This window comes from Pelodiscus sinensis, chromosome 2, assembly GCF_049634645.1.
Source record: "Pelodiscus sinensis isolate JC-2024 chromosome 2, ASM4963464v1, whole genome shotgun sequence".
In the NCBI taxonomy this organism is placed as follows: Eukaryota; Metazoa; Chordata; order Testudines; family Trionychidae; genus Pelodiscus; species Pelodiscus sinensis.
In genome coordinates this window covers 36,078,655-36,092,817 of record NC_134712.1, presented here as the reverse complement: position 1 = coordinate 36,092,817, position 14,163 = coordinate 36,078,655, and the positions used below count along the sequence as shown (strand labels likewise).

At 40.0% G+C, this 14,163-nt stretch overlaps 1 protein-coding gene across 6 annotated transcripts in view; it reads left to right on the top strand.

Moving 5' to 3' along the window:
• VPS13B (vacuolar protein sorting 13 homolog B) overlaps positions 1-14,163 on the top strand; it is a 999,042-nt gene that overhangs the window by 964,593 nt on the left and 20,286 nt on the right. For all 6 annotated transcript variants that reach the window (XM_075920306.1, XM_075920307.1, XM_075920304.1 and 3 more), the window contains 4 exons: positions 5,876-5,994; positions 6,750-7,573; positions 12,458-12,634; positions 13,531-13,701. In XM_075920306.1, the coding sequence (XP_075776421.1) occupies positions 5,876-5,994; positions 6,750-7,573; positions 12,458-12,634; positions 13,531-13,701 (1,291 nt within the window). The remainder of the gene's footprint in view (positions 1-5,875; positions 5,995-6,749; positions 7,574-12,457; positions 12,635-13,530; positions 13,702-14,163) is intronic.

Here is a 14,163-nt window from a genome sequence, read left to right as displayed (position 1 = left end):
CTCTCTCTGCTTGTATTCACTACGTTAGGCACACCTCCAGACTTCTTGGTGAAGACCGAAACAAAGAAGTCATTGAGCATCTCTGCCATTTCCAAGTTTCCTGTTACTGCTTCTCCCTCCTCACTAAGCAGTGGGCCTACCCTGTCCTTGGTCTTCCTCTTGCTTTTAATGTATTTATAAAAGGTCTTCTTGTTTCCCTTTATGCCTGCAGCTAGTTTGATCTCATTTTGTGCCTTTGCCTTTCTAATCTTGCCCCTGCATTCCCGTGTTGCTTGCCTATATTCATCCTTTGTTATTTGTCCTATTTTCCATTTTTTATATGACTCCTTTTTTATCTTTCCTACACAGCGGAATTGTTTGCTTTTGGGCCCTTAACAACGTCCCTTTGAAATACTTCCAACTCTCCTCATTTTTTTTTCCCTTCAGTCTTGCTTCCCATGGGACCTTACCTACAAGTTCTCTAAGCTTATCAAAATCTGCCTTCCTGAAATCCATTACCTCAATTGTGCTGGTCTCCCTTCTACCTTTCCTTAAGATCATGAACTCTATTATTTCATGATCACTGTCCCCTATACTGTCTTCCACTTTCAAGTTCTCAACTAGTTCCTCCCTATTTGTTAAAACCAAATCCAGAACAGCTTCTCCTCTGGTAGCTTTTTCAACCTTCTGAAACAGAAAGTTGTCTCCAATGCAGTCCAGAAACTTATTGTGCCCCGCTGTGTTAGTCCAGCAGCTGCACTGACTTCCAGTATGTTTCCGGGCACAATTCATGGTCCTGGTAATGACTTATAAATCTCTAACTGGTTGGGACCAGGGTCTTTGAAGGACTGTCTTCTCTCATACAAACCTGCTCGGGATTGAAGTCAGCTGGGGAGGCTCTGCTCTGTGTTCCTCTATTTATGGAGATAAGACTGACAGCCACACAGAGCAGGGCCTTCTCAGCCTTTACTCCCAGGCTATGGAATTCTGGGACATTCACCTGGTGCCAGTGCTTGCACTGATTCTACTCCAGGCTAAAGTGACCCTTTTTACCCATGCTTTTATTGATGTTTGAGTTGTGTGTGTCTCTCTCTCCTTTGGAGGTGTCTTATCTGGTTTTATGCCCTTCTTGGGTTTGTATTTTACTTTTTATATATATTTATATTGTGTGTTAACATTTTTGTAAGACACCTCGAATATTTTAAATAGAGAGATGAGCTAAATATATATATATAGAGAGAGAATGATCCTTTCATTCAGGAGAATTCAGAGGTGCTCTATAAATGTTACAGACTATGGGGCAGTGGTCCCCAACCTTTTTGTGCCCAAGATTACTTTTGGAATTTAAGGGCAACCCAGGATCCCTTCCCCTAGACTCTATCCCTTCCCTAATGTCTCACCCCAATCCATCTCCGCTCTCTGTTGCTCACTCTTCCTGACCCTCAGTCATTTTCAGTGGGCTGGGGCAGAGGGTTGGGGAGGAGGTGCAGGTTCTGAGAGGGAGTTTGGCTGAAGCAGGGGGTTCTGCGCTTGGACAGAGGCTTGGGGTACAGGTTGCAGGCTCTGGGAGGGAGTTGGGATGCTCTGGGTTGGGGCAGAGTGTTGGGGTCAAGAGCTGGTATATGGTGCTGACTCTGGAAGGGGCTCAAGGCTGGGGCAGGAGCTTGGGGTTCAGGAGAAGGTATGGGGTGCTAAATCTGAGAGGTGGGGTGGGATTCAGGCTCCTGGTACTTACTTCAGGTGACTCCCTGTTGGCGACACAGCAGGACTAAGGCAGGCTCCTAGCCTGCCGTAGCCATACAGCTGCCATTGGCCACAGTTCCTCATTCCTGGCCAATGGGAGCTGCAGGAGCAGTGCTTGCAGGCAGAAGCAGATATCAGAGATCCTTCCCTTCTTCTTCCCCTCCCACCCCAAGGCTGTGTGCTGGCTTCTTCCAGGAATAGTGTGGTGCTGGGTCAGGGAAGGAGCTTGCCTGAGCAGCAGTCCTTCTGCACTGCAAGAGATCACCATCAACTATCAACTGGGAGAGTCTCCATGATTGACAAGTAGAACAAGATTGATCAGCTGGTGACAACTAAACTATGAGCTAGACTGGGGATTTTAAAGCCAAAAGTGCTTGAGAGAGAGTACAGGGGCAGAGACTGTTAGTAGGGCAAGTGTATTGAGGAGAAGCCACTGCTATAAGAGATGCAGTGTATCCCTCTTTCTCTTTCCCTCCCCCTCCAGTCCATCAGCTGATGTGGTGGGGTGAGTACCACCCTTTTCAAGTTGTAGAACATCATGCCTTGTGCACAGGGACTGGTCTTCATGTTCTCTCCCTTCCCTGCACTCTTTCACACCCATGGAAGAATCGTTAGAATCTGCCTTTACATGTATGAATAATTTCACTCAAAACAGAGATGCAATCACAGCAGGTATGTGGCAAAAAGGATGCACAGTATACAGCACTGCATAAGAGTTTATGACAAAAGGCTGAGAATACTGTATCCGACTTTAAGTATGGGGGAATTTTAGGTGGAACAATCTCTGAGTTGAAATTAGACTATAACACAAGGCCAGCACTCCTATTCTTGCAAAATGTGCCATAGGATTTTAATATCTATTAATGGTCAAAAACTTCAGGCTTGCATCTAATTTAAAAACACCACCTTGAGCATAAATACTGTGTTCAGCTACCACTGTGATGCATTCAGATAGATGGATAACAGAACCATGAGACAGTGGTTCAGTATTGGTTCAGTACTCAGAATGAAGAGTGCCACCTATTGAATCACCAACACTGCATCCCTTCCTTCAGCTCTTTTACATCATCCAATAGCTAACCACAACTTGTGTTGTTTTGAGATCACAGTCTGAGGCTATCTGGCTGCAGATAATGTCCATTTATTATAGTACCACTATTGTTCAATTATTTTTTCCATAAAGAACAAATTTTGTACTTGTAATGTACAAGTACAAAATGTGGAAAATGTAAAACGAATTACAGCTATAATAACATCAAACTATTATCATTCTTATCTTAAATCCAACAGTCGCACATAAAATTAGATTCTTAATGAACTACTAGATTTTATTGAATGTTCTCACATTTGGGTTGTCAATGATCAAGTCATCTCTCTTCAATACCGAGTTTCCTGTACTTTCTTAGCCTAGCCAATTCTCTGTATTTGTATTACTATTCTTTGTACCTGACCTACAGTTTTAAAGAACAGAAGAAGCCCTTGTATGATCCCATCTGTAAGGGTATGTCTACACAGCCTCTATACTACAAGCAGTTATTTTGACATAATGTCAAAATAATGTTGAGCTGGAGGACTTCTTACTTTGACTCCCATAACTCTCATTTTACGAGGAGTAAGGGCAGTCGTAGGAAGAGTGCTCCTTTTCGGACTTCCTGCTGTGTAGACAGTGCAAAAAGCCAAAATAAACTATTTTGGCTTAAGCTATGCAATTGATGTAGCTCAAGTTGCGTAGCTTATTTCCTCTTTAGCCCTGATGTGTAGACATGCCCTAAAAGTCCTTGTTTATGCAGAGCAGCTTTCTGCATTTGGCTTACTCTATAGATCTCGTCTGTAAGCTTGTTTCTCCATATGTTATATATCTCTTATTTCAAGGTACCAACATGGTTTTCCCTTTGTCTCTTAGAAGTGATTTTTTAATATGGGCTTGTGGAGTTTCATATTTAATGTCTTTCAGTACGCAGCCATTATCTTAAATTGGGCCTTCAACTTGAAACAGGTTGAAATGATAGGCACTGGATTTTGGATTTAGTAAGCAATTTTGTTGGTGATGTACAAGAAGGCACAGAGTGCAGCTTATTGTCTCTTCTGTGGGACTAACCAAGTTGTGTTTTTTTTTTTTCAAACCTGAAGCACATACTCTTTTTTCATGGAACAAACATGAAAATCTGTGAAAGTTTCAAAAAATAAAGTACAGAATGCATGTTATATATGAATCACTTGATAGGCCCACTTACTTCACAAGCACACATTGCAAATCCGTAAGCAAAATACAGCAATACAATCATCAAAGCCTCAGGCTACTGTCTAATTAGGCCTTCCATAGTTTTGTGTCTGTCCTTAGATACTGATACCCTTCTATCATTTATTTATTGCTAAGGACATGTGAGTGAATGAAAAGTAGACATTGGAGAAATTTTTAAGGGACAAGCTGCAAATTTATTAACTGAACACTTGGTAGAAGTGATACATGGCCACCCATCTCACATACTAGGCATTTAATTGGGTCTGGTGCAGGGTTACATGGCTGTCATCATGTAACAAATAACCCCTTATTTTTACTCCCTAAGATGTAGCTCACTTCTATACCTTTTTAGCCTTCCCTTGCTGGAAGGAGTTGAGAGTACCAAAGGGGACCTCAGTCTGTGAAGACTTCAGGTGCCCCTAGAGGCATCACATCCACCAGCCACTAGGTCCCATTTATCTCTCGGAAGAGCTAACCCTTTTAATGTTTTTCCACACTGGACACCACCAGCAAGCTTTGACAACTGCACATTCCTATATTTTCTTTTAAAATTATGTTTCTAAATCCTAGTATTGGTTACCCCAACTGTGCCTCCACATTGCTGCGAGAAAGGGAAAAAATGGATGTCAGCCAATTTCACCCGAAAGGAAAAATTCTTTCCAGATCTCCCAAAACAGGAGATTAGTTAGAAACACTGTTCACTGTCTGTAGCTAGAGGGAAAAGCACCTGAAAAGGCAAAAAACAAGGAGCTCAAGGAAAGATTTAAAATATTGAGATGTGCAGGAGAAGAGTGTTGGGCATCTAATCAGTTACCTTCCTCTGCTGGCCAGCTAATGAGTAGCCGAGGAAGGGCAGTTCTGGCATATGCTCTTCTCCTTCCTTCTGCCTTGTGGGAGCAGTGCATCCCCTTTCTAAGCCTGATTTTCGACTACCCCTGACCTGGGGAGGCATGCAGAGACATTTTCAGGCAGAGGCTCTCAGCCCCCAACACACACTTCACTTCCAGGTTCAACATATTCTCTCTGAATCTGGCCAACTGTTCTCCACTTTCCCCAAGGTATTTGGGGGCATGGAATATATTCCAGCACCCTGGCCTACAATAATATTTTAGCCAAACCAGTTTGGATATGCTAAAAACAAGCTCAGTTGATGCTTATCTGGCTGGTTAGATATGTGCAATTTCAAAAAGTTGACCACATTTAGAAATGATCTATTTCCTCTTCTGTGAGTTTACTTCCATAGTTCCCACCTTTTTGATGCAATTAACATAGCCCTCTCTCATACCGATAGATTTGGGTAGAAAGTAGGATCTTCCATTTTAACTAGAAATTAAAACTGCTAGAAAACTGGAAGGAATTTGAGATTCTGTTCAAATATAACATGCATGTTTGTAAGTGTACTTCTGAGGAGTGTGATTGTTTTTGAGTGAATTGGAGACCGCTCCAGTGAGGACCAGCTTAGTTTTTCTCATTGCATCAAAGGAATTCTAACTTGGAAAAAGTCTTGTTAATGCAACTTAATTCTGATTTTTGGGAGTATTTTGAAGAGCTCCAGGGAGATTCTCTGCTCGGTGGTCTGAAATCAAGGACTTTGAATGTCATTAATCATTTTTCTAGCATTTAAACTGTTTTTTCCCACTCACATCCAGGTTAGACTCTAGGAAGTCTAAATTGCATTTATCATTTCTCTTTCATTTACTATATTTTTCTCTATTATAGGTGAAATACTTAAGAATCTGGACTTTTTCTTTTGAAAGCAAACTCTTTCTTTCTTTCAACAGAATATGATTTGAAATAAAAAATTGAAACCAGAAAGTGGTAATACATTGAATCAAATTGTAATAGAGTAAAATGAGCATTTTCAGTAGTATTTTTTATATTTCTGATTAGTTTTAAAATGTTCTGTTCTAGATTGTATTCCTAACTGGCTTTGGCTGTGTTTATGTGGACATTGCTCATCGGTGTGGTACAATAATAATAACTTTGGCCCCAGAAGGAAGACCAGGACCTGTCCTGATCAACCTGAACAGGTATGTAAAGCACATGGAAAATTGTAAAAAAACTGCACATTTAAAGATTTATCCTGGGAAGTCATTAAACCCTGTAAGTGTGAAGTGACTTATGAAATCTGGCACAATTGTTTGTTTTGTCTAATGTCACTGCATATGCAGTGGCATACGTTTAGCACATGTTACATTTTGTATATCACAGTAAAAACATGACAGTCTAACATCTGAGGTCATGTCATTGTAGGATAAACACTCAATGTCTGGTATAATAAACAAGGCTGAGCTGTTCATTTTAAAGAATTAAAAATAGTTTCCATTCTAATTTTGAGTTTATTCACAAGTTTAAAGCTTATTTGGCCTGTTTCTGTGGTCCTTCTTCACACAAAATTCTCACTGAAATTGGTGGGAGTTTTCTTCAGTAAGGGCTGCAGGAATGGTTCTCTACACAGTAGTTAACTATGCATGCCATCATCTTTATAACACTCTTCCTTAGAAGATTCTCTCTCACTGCTATAACATTGCTAAAACTTGGCTCTCAGATCCATTCAACTCTAATTATAACATCACCTGTTTATAACATTCAAAATGCTTGGCTTTTAGAGATGTTGAATATGTATTTTCTGAAATTTTGTTTGAGCTATAATTAAGGATTTATTCCTAAGAAATTGATCATCCAGCAGTACTTGTAGGTCCTCATAGCTTTCTTTTGGAAAAACAAAATGCCAGGTTAAATAAAATAAAATTACAAACTCACATTTTCCTTTCTTCCTGTCTAGAACTCCGGAGCAATCCGTTATATTTAAAATGTTCATCAGCCAGGCAAGCCTTGCAATGTTTGATGAAATCACTAATCACAAAATGTCTTCTGAACTTCTGCGGCTCACCGTGGACAATGTTTACCTTAAAATGGCACCAGTAGACAGCTACTTGAGATCACTGTCTCATGAATTCCAGGGAGAGATCTCTGAAGGTCTTCCTCAGTTTTATGGTCTCCAAATATATTGTGGAGACTTGCAATTGGACAATCAGCTGTATAATAAATCCAATTTCCACTTTGCAGTCCTGCTGTGCCAGGGAGAGAAAAATGAAACCATTGAGTGGTCCAAAGTGAACAACCTCATTTTATCCAAAAAAGACTTGGAAGAATATAAGGAAAACTGTTTCATAAAACTTTGCATTACTTTATCAGAGGAACAGAATTTTTTATTTTGTGTTAATGACCTCAGCTTCGAACTGAAACCAGCCAGGCTATATGTGGAAGACACATTTGTTTATTACATTAAGACCTTATTTGATACATATCTTCCAGACAACAAAGTGATTGGTCATTGCATAAAAAACTCAACTATTACTCAAATACTTCCTGAACAAGTGAGACAGCATGCTAAAGCTTTAGTCAACCCAGTAAAGTTAAGGAAGTTAGCGATACAACCAGTTAACCTCTTGGTCAGTATCCATGCTTCACTAAAGCTGTATATAGCTTCAGATCACACTCCTCTCTCCTTCTCTGAGTTTGAACGAGGCCCCATCTACACCACTGCCAGACAGCTCATCCATGTTTTGGCCATGCATTATGCTGCGGGGGCACTATTCAGAGCAGGTCAGTGTTTTTTCCTTACACTTAGAATTGTAACATTTTCATTATGTACCAGTGCTCACAAGCTACTTACAATAGTCAGACCCATTGTTTTGTTGTTTGCTTTAGATAGTCTTGCTAAATGTCTACAATAGTATAAGAAACATTTGATATTTTTCAATTTGATGGGGGTCAAATAAAATGGTGGGTCTTGAAATTCATCTTTGAAGTTGTGGTGGACATTACCACCTAAAGACTTTCCCAAAGTTCTGTAAAAAACTATAGCAATGTTTTTTTTATTGTTTTAGATTATAAATATAGTTAGAATCAAAACACAAATTCCTAACATGAACTCTCAAAAAGAAGTTTATTTGATCAAATTATTCAATAAGTTGCTGTGAATTCAAAGCAAATTATACCACTGAATATTGTTTTCTTGTTAAGTGTTTTGGCTGCAATTCATGATTAGGAATCTGTCTTTCTTCATAGAGCCTTCATGCTAAACTGGCACACAGATGTTTATTGTCCTTTGATCCACGAAGTATGCAGTTTGCTGTACTGACTTTTTCCCATACAGGATCAATAGTGAACAATTAGTCTCTTAGACTAATGGATGCATTCTTAAAATTCTGTCTCCCATGAATTCATAAATAAAGTGACTCAGCAACTTCCGCACTTTATTAGGCATGGGAATTCGTAAATGATCACACATAGCTAACATACTACTTATTGCAACATCATATTTATTTTCCAAAATCTTATTTTGCTTGCTTTTGCTACAAGTACAGAAGAGTAATACAATTATGCACTTAATTTTCATGTACTGTTGCCTTAATTGTGCACATGTATCAGGTATTTATAGATGAATACAGCCATTGAGATGTCTAACTGGCCTTTTCCATGTGCAAACTAGGGATGTAATAGTATAGTTGACTAAACGATTAACCGATAAGCGGATGATTATCAGTTAATGTTATCAACTACACACAACACACTCCCCCTCCCATCAAGTAAATTTTTTAGCGGGCTGGCTGATAGGCTAGGATTCAGCCCCAGCACCTATCATCAACCCCCACCCCACGCTGGCTCTTAGTGCTTATAGTGCAGAGCCGCAGTGGAGGTTGATGTCGGGTCCTGGCTGGAGTCGGGACTGAGCCAGCCTGTCCATGTGCTGGCTCTTAGTGCTGGGACCTGGCATCAGCCCCCAGTGCAGCACAAATGCTTGTAGTACAGAGCTGCAGTGGGGGTAGTTGTCAGACCCAGCAGGAGCCAGGATTGAGTGGCAACCATAGCAGTGCTAGCCCTTATTGATTTTTGTCGACTACACAATTAATGAATGATATGCTTCTTAACATCCCTTAATATCTCATTTGCAGAGTTGATCATGCCATACTGTTGCACACCAATTAGATCACCATTATTTTCATGTACAATTGCATGCAAACATTTTTTTAAATGCAGTGGCACAGATGCCCATTACCTTTGTGCACCAGCTATACACATCACAAGTAGCAGTGTGGCAGGGGAAAGCTTCTGTGGAGCAGCTGCTTCCACCCCTTCACACAGATGGGCGGAGAGAATGAATTGGAGCAAGGAATGGGCAGAGGATTGGCTTCAGCTCCCCCGACATGCCGGGTGGGGTAATTCTGCTAGTTATAAACCCAGAATAGAAATGTCACAGTCTCCTTCCTGGGTGGCTATTGGAGCAGCATTATAGTACACTGATTGCCCCTCACTCTATGTACATGGCAAAGCTGTAACTGAACCATACAGAATCAAGGGGGAATGGCCATGATTCAGAAAAGTACATAGCAAATGCTAAACTTTTCACATGTATATAAGTCCCACTAATGAACTTAAGTACCTGCGTAAGTGCTTTCCTGTATTTCCTTTATTAATGGCATCCTGAGCAAATACAGATACTTTTATTCTTGAGAGAGTTCATTGTGCTGAAGTCTGTGTTGCCAACAAAGCTATAAGGGAAAAAAAGCTTCTTGTGATTCACAAAACCACCAGTCCTCATCCCAGCACACAGCCCAATGAGTTACACACTAAGGAAACGATCTGATGTTGAGTGGGAGAGGAAGCCAGGGAAATGGAGCCATTCCCTAGCAGCTCTTCCTGTGGCCAACCTCTTCAAAAGGAATGGCTGTTGGATCAAGTCTGTTCACTTCCACCCTCTCCCTGCATCTGTGAGGGAATACAAAGAGCTCCCATAAAGCTGAAATCTGTGGTACTCACACAATGTGCACCGCTGTGTGGTATAATCAAATTCTGCTCCCTTCCTGTTCACTAGTTTTCCTTTGAGCAGGACCATCTGCACCTGCCGAATAAAGGACAAGGTTTGTCCTAAAGATTATGGACTGGAAGGTTCACCTTTTATGTTTGGAATTAGCCATTCCACATCTTCCAAAGAATTAGCAGGAAATGATAACTTAAAGGAACACCGTTTTACATGTTAGTTGACACTGTCACATTAAATTAGCAAAAGTAATATAGAAATTCTGAATTTTATTAGCCGTAATTAATTCCAATAGGTTGCCTATTAAGAGAACATGGTGAGTCTTTGCTAAGACATTGTAGTAATAGTTATTCCTTCTTAGTAGATGTAAATATATTAAGTGCCTTCTGATGTACAGTGGAATAAGGCTAATAACCATTGTACACATTAATATAGAATTTCTGAATTTGGTGGATACTTCTTAGTTCCTCATTTCGCCCCACATATAAACACTTCCTCCCATGCTTATCTCCTTCAATAAAAGGGCTTGCATCCTGGTGATCTGACCTCTCGCCAAGATGCTGAACAAAGTTTCATTTAGACCCCATGAGCATCACCTCTGAGCATGGGCCAGAAAGGATAGCTCATGATGCAACATACCTCTGTTTCACACACACACACACCTTGAAGGGGAATTTGCTGCCGCCACTGAGGTGCAGCCACTGAAAGGCCAAGTTGTCCCAGAACTTTGTATTTAAACATTTTCAGCCATGCCTATTCATTATAGTTGAAAAAGCTGATTGACAGTGGGTGAACAGAGTTCAGGAAGCTCAATAGCCCACACCTCAGACTGGCAGCATCTTTGGGTTCTATGGAGAGGCTACATGTTCAGTCCTCTGTAGGGTGGACCATCTTAGGTCATTCTCAAACAATCTGCGATTAGTGATCAGATCAGCACTGATGATTTCTGGGGCATCTGCATCCATTTTTCCTCAGCTAGAGAGCCATTTGCTGGGTGATGGGGTCTTTGAGGGAGAAGCAGCTCCTGGAATGACTCCATTTCTGAAAACATTTGAAAAACCCTGATATGTACAAATAGGGTATATGTAAATGATCTTTGCAACATTATTGATCCAAAAGACCTTGCACAGTTGTGCTTTCATTCCATCTGTACACCACTGCCAGCCTAGAGCAGCAAATACTTTTTGTAGAAATATTACATTAAAGTGAAATAGCAGGCCCATGCTGGAGCACAGGGTTCTCCTGGGTTCCCAACAAGAGAGGGCTGCCAGTGGGACATACCTCTACAGGGCAAAACTGCAAGACTTTTGCCAGTGTTTTGTAGGTTTTCATTCAAGGTCGTCTCCAGGAGTTGCCAGTTGACTGTACTCTTTTGGAGTGGTGGGTGGTGGTTTGTTTTTTGTACCCATCTTAGCTTCTCCTTCATGTCCACTATCCTTAGTGTATGTATCTTTCAATTGACAATGTTGAAATGGGGAACAGATTCTACAAGAATAATAGATTTTCCAGGAGCTTAAAATGATAGCATGAGATTAATTTCTTTCACATGAGTAATGTTTTCTCTCTGCACAGTTTCATGATTCAGCCTATTTAGGAGCGGCTGTCATGGGTAACGAGGAAAGCATCTGGAGAACAGGAGCCCACAATAATGGGGTGGGAATAAAGAGGGCAAAGCAGTTTCATGGCCCTCAGCAGGAAGACAAGAGGCAGTTCAGTCTCTCTTTTACTAGTCTGTCCCTATTATGTATCATGTAACTCTGGCAGCCCTAATATCTGAAATCTGTGATTGGTTGAGTGGCAGAGCAGGCAGTCTCCAATGAGCCTTTATTGTTGTTTCTGAATCTGTCTCTGTGGGCTGCTGAAAACAACAATTATGGTAGCACCACCTTTTTAATAACCTCCTGCCAATCCACCAGCCTGAGAACTAAGAGACCTGCAAAGCAGATATACAGTAAGACTCACAACAGAGCACAACAGTGGCCATCAGGCTGGCCTCTAGAACTCCAGATACCTCTCCTGGGATATATAGTAAGGAATACTCCCTTCTGAGTAATCTAATCAGCATGTATATGTCATTGCTATTTACACAACTGTACTGAGAAAAATACATTTGCCTGGCTAGAACTAAGTTCAAGAAAAATGTGATCAGCTCAGAAAGGTTGGGTGGATTAAAAATAACTTCTCATTCACTTGTCAAAAGTCTGCATCCCCTTTCCAACACCCCATCAAGCATTTGACCTCCATGCACTCATAAGTCTGTACATTGAATCACTGTAAACTATCTGTCATGATTCTCTCACATAAGGATGAGAAATCACTGTGTTGCCTACAAAACAAGTTAAGCCTCCAGTACTGTTGCTTCTAGCTGTTAGAATCTAGCCTCCATCTCTCCACACACACTTTTAGCAGAAATACGGGAGGCTTGTGGAAGGAAGTCATTCCAAAGCTATTTGTGAGTTTGCCAAAGGGATTTCTTTGATTTACAAAGTATGAAAGATTGCCATTTCTGAATTCATTGTGAATGAGTTATTTCCCGTGTTTTGCTCAGAGGAAGTTCATAATGTGAATTCTAGTGTAAAAAAAAACGGTATTAAGGAATAACTTTTTCACAACTGTTGATTCCACGTTTCTAGTGAATGTAACATTTGTTCTGTTTCTCGACATAGGCTGGGTTGTCGGATCTTTGGAAATTCTTGGAAGCCCAGCTAGCTTAGTAAGAAGTATAGGGAATGGCATAGCTGACTTCTTTAGACTCCCGTATGAGGGGCTGACCAGGGGCCCAGGAGCATTTGTCAGTGGAGTTTCCAGAGGAACAACATCATTTGTTAAACACATTTCCAAAGGTAGAGATCTTCCATTTCATTGCTCCTACCTCTGCCTTGTTTTCAAAAATGTGTTAAAGTTTAAAATGAAATTGCCTGCAGCTTTGTTTGCCTTGTTAGCTTGCAAAGAAATTCAGGAAGTATAACAAAGCTCATATATAATGTCTTATGTATTAAACAGATCACTTCTTGACTACAGTGTGCTAGAATGTTTCAAAAACTTCAGAATTTTAAACCTCCCATTGGGGAAACCAAGATTGGCTTGGCCATCATTCCATGTGATGACTACAGAAATATTAAAGGTGTTCAGTACTTCTGCTAAACATCAGAAATTCTACACTATGGTGCCTCGTCATATTTATTATTTCTAAAAAATGTAGATACAGTTGTCATAACTGTTGTAAGTATGTAGATACAGTTTGACTTGAAGGCAGATCTGTGTTTAAAACACAGCCAGCTTTTTTTATAAGGCTATATAAACAGTGCCATCTTGTGGCTTAACAAGGTCAGCAACAAAAATGGAACAGTTAAACTGTATGCTAGCATTTCAGATTCATGCAAAAGAAGCCTTTATAGGTTTGTTTTTTGAATCTTGGTTTACCTTTCCATCCATCCCCATTATGTTCATTTGAGATTTGTAAAAATTTAGGAACCGGTGAAAAATATTTCAACGAGCTGTGCTTGTCAATGGTAAGTCAGGTCTCGTGAAGGGCAACATAAAAGCTATAATATGCACTAATGAAGCACATTAATGCTGTTTAAAATAATAATAAATGTATGTTATACATGGGGAATTTATTCAGTTGAATTGCTGTTCTGTTTGTTGGTAGGCATAATATTTCAGTGAGACTAGAATATCTCTGAGTATTACATTAAAACAGTTTGATCTACATTCAAACATATAACTTTGTATTTAGGTACACTGACATCTATTACTAATCTTGCAACTAGTCTTGCTCGGAATATGGATCGGCTGTCGCTGGATGAGGAGCATTACAATAGACAAGAAGAATGGAGAAGGCAGCTTCCAGAGAATTTGGGAGAAGGACTGAGACAGGGGCTTTCCCGCTTAGGCATCAGCCTTTTAGGTAATGTATTGTTACCATATTTACTATAATTGTACTAGATATTTATGATCTACTCATTAGTATTTCATACAGTTATATGCAGGTTAGAAACATAAAGGCCAACATTTTCTGAAATGGCCATAGAGTTACTTATACAAGATATTGTTTTTATTTTTCCAGGATTAGGGTGAGTTTAAAATGTTATTTTTCATGTTAATGATTGCAGATATAGAATAAGTTAATATTCTCATGCTGTTCAAGTGAAACACTTTTATTGGTACATGATGTATGGCTCAGAATAAAAGAATAATTCTGTATTGGGCACACCGGCTTGTAAGCAAGTCAGTAAAAAGACGTCATTGTTCCAGTGTTTACTTTCCAGAGATTATAGGAAAACTTTTTAAAACTTCATTGTGTTTTCTACTGCACAATAGATATCAGAGATGCTTGTTATTGTTTGAAAACCTCTTGAGCATAGTGTAA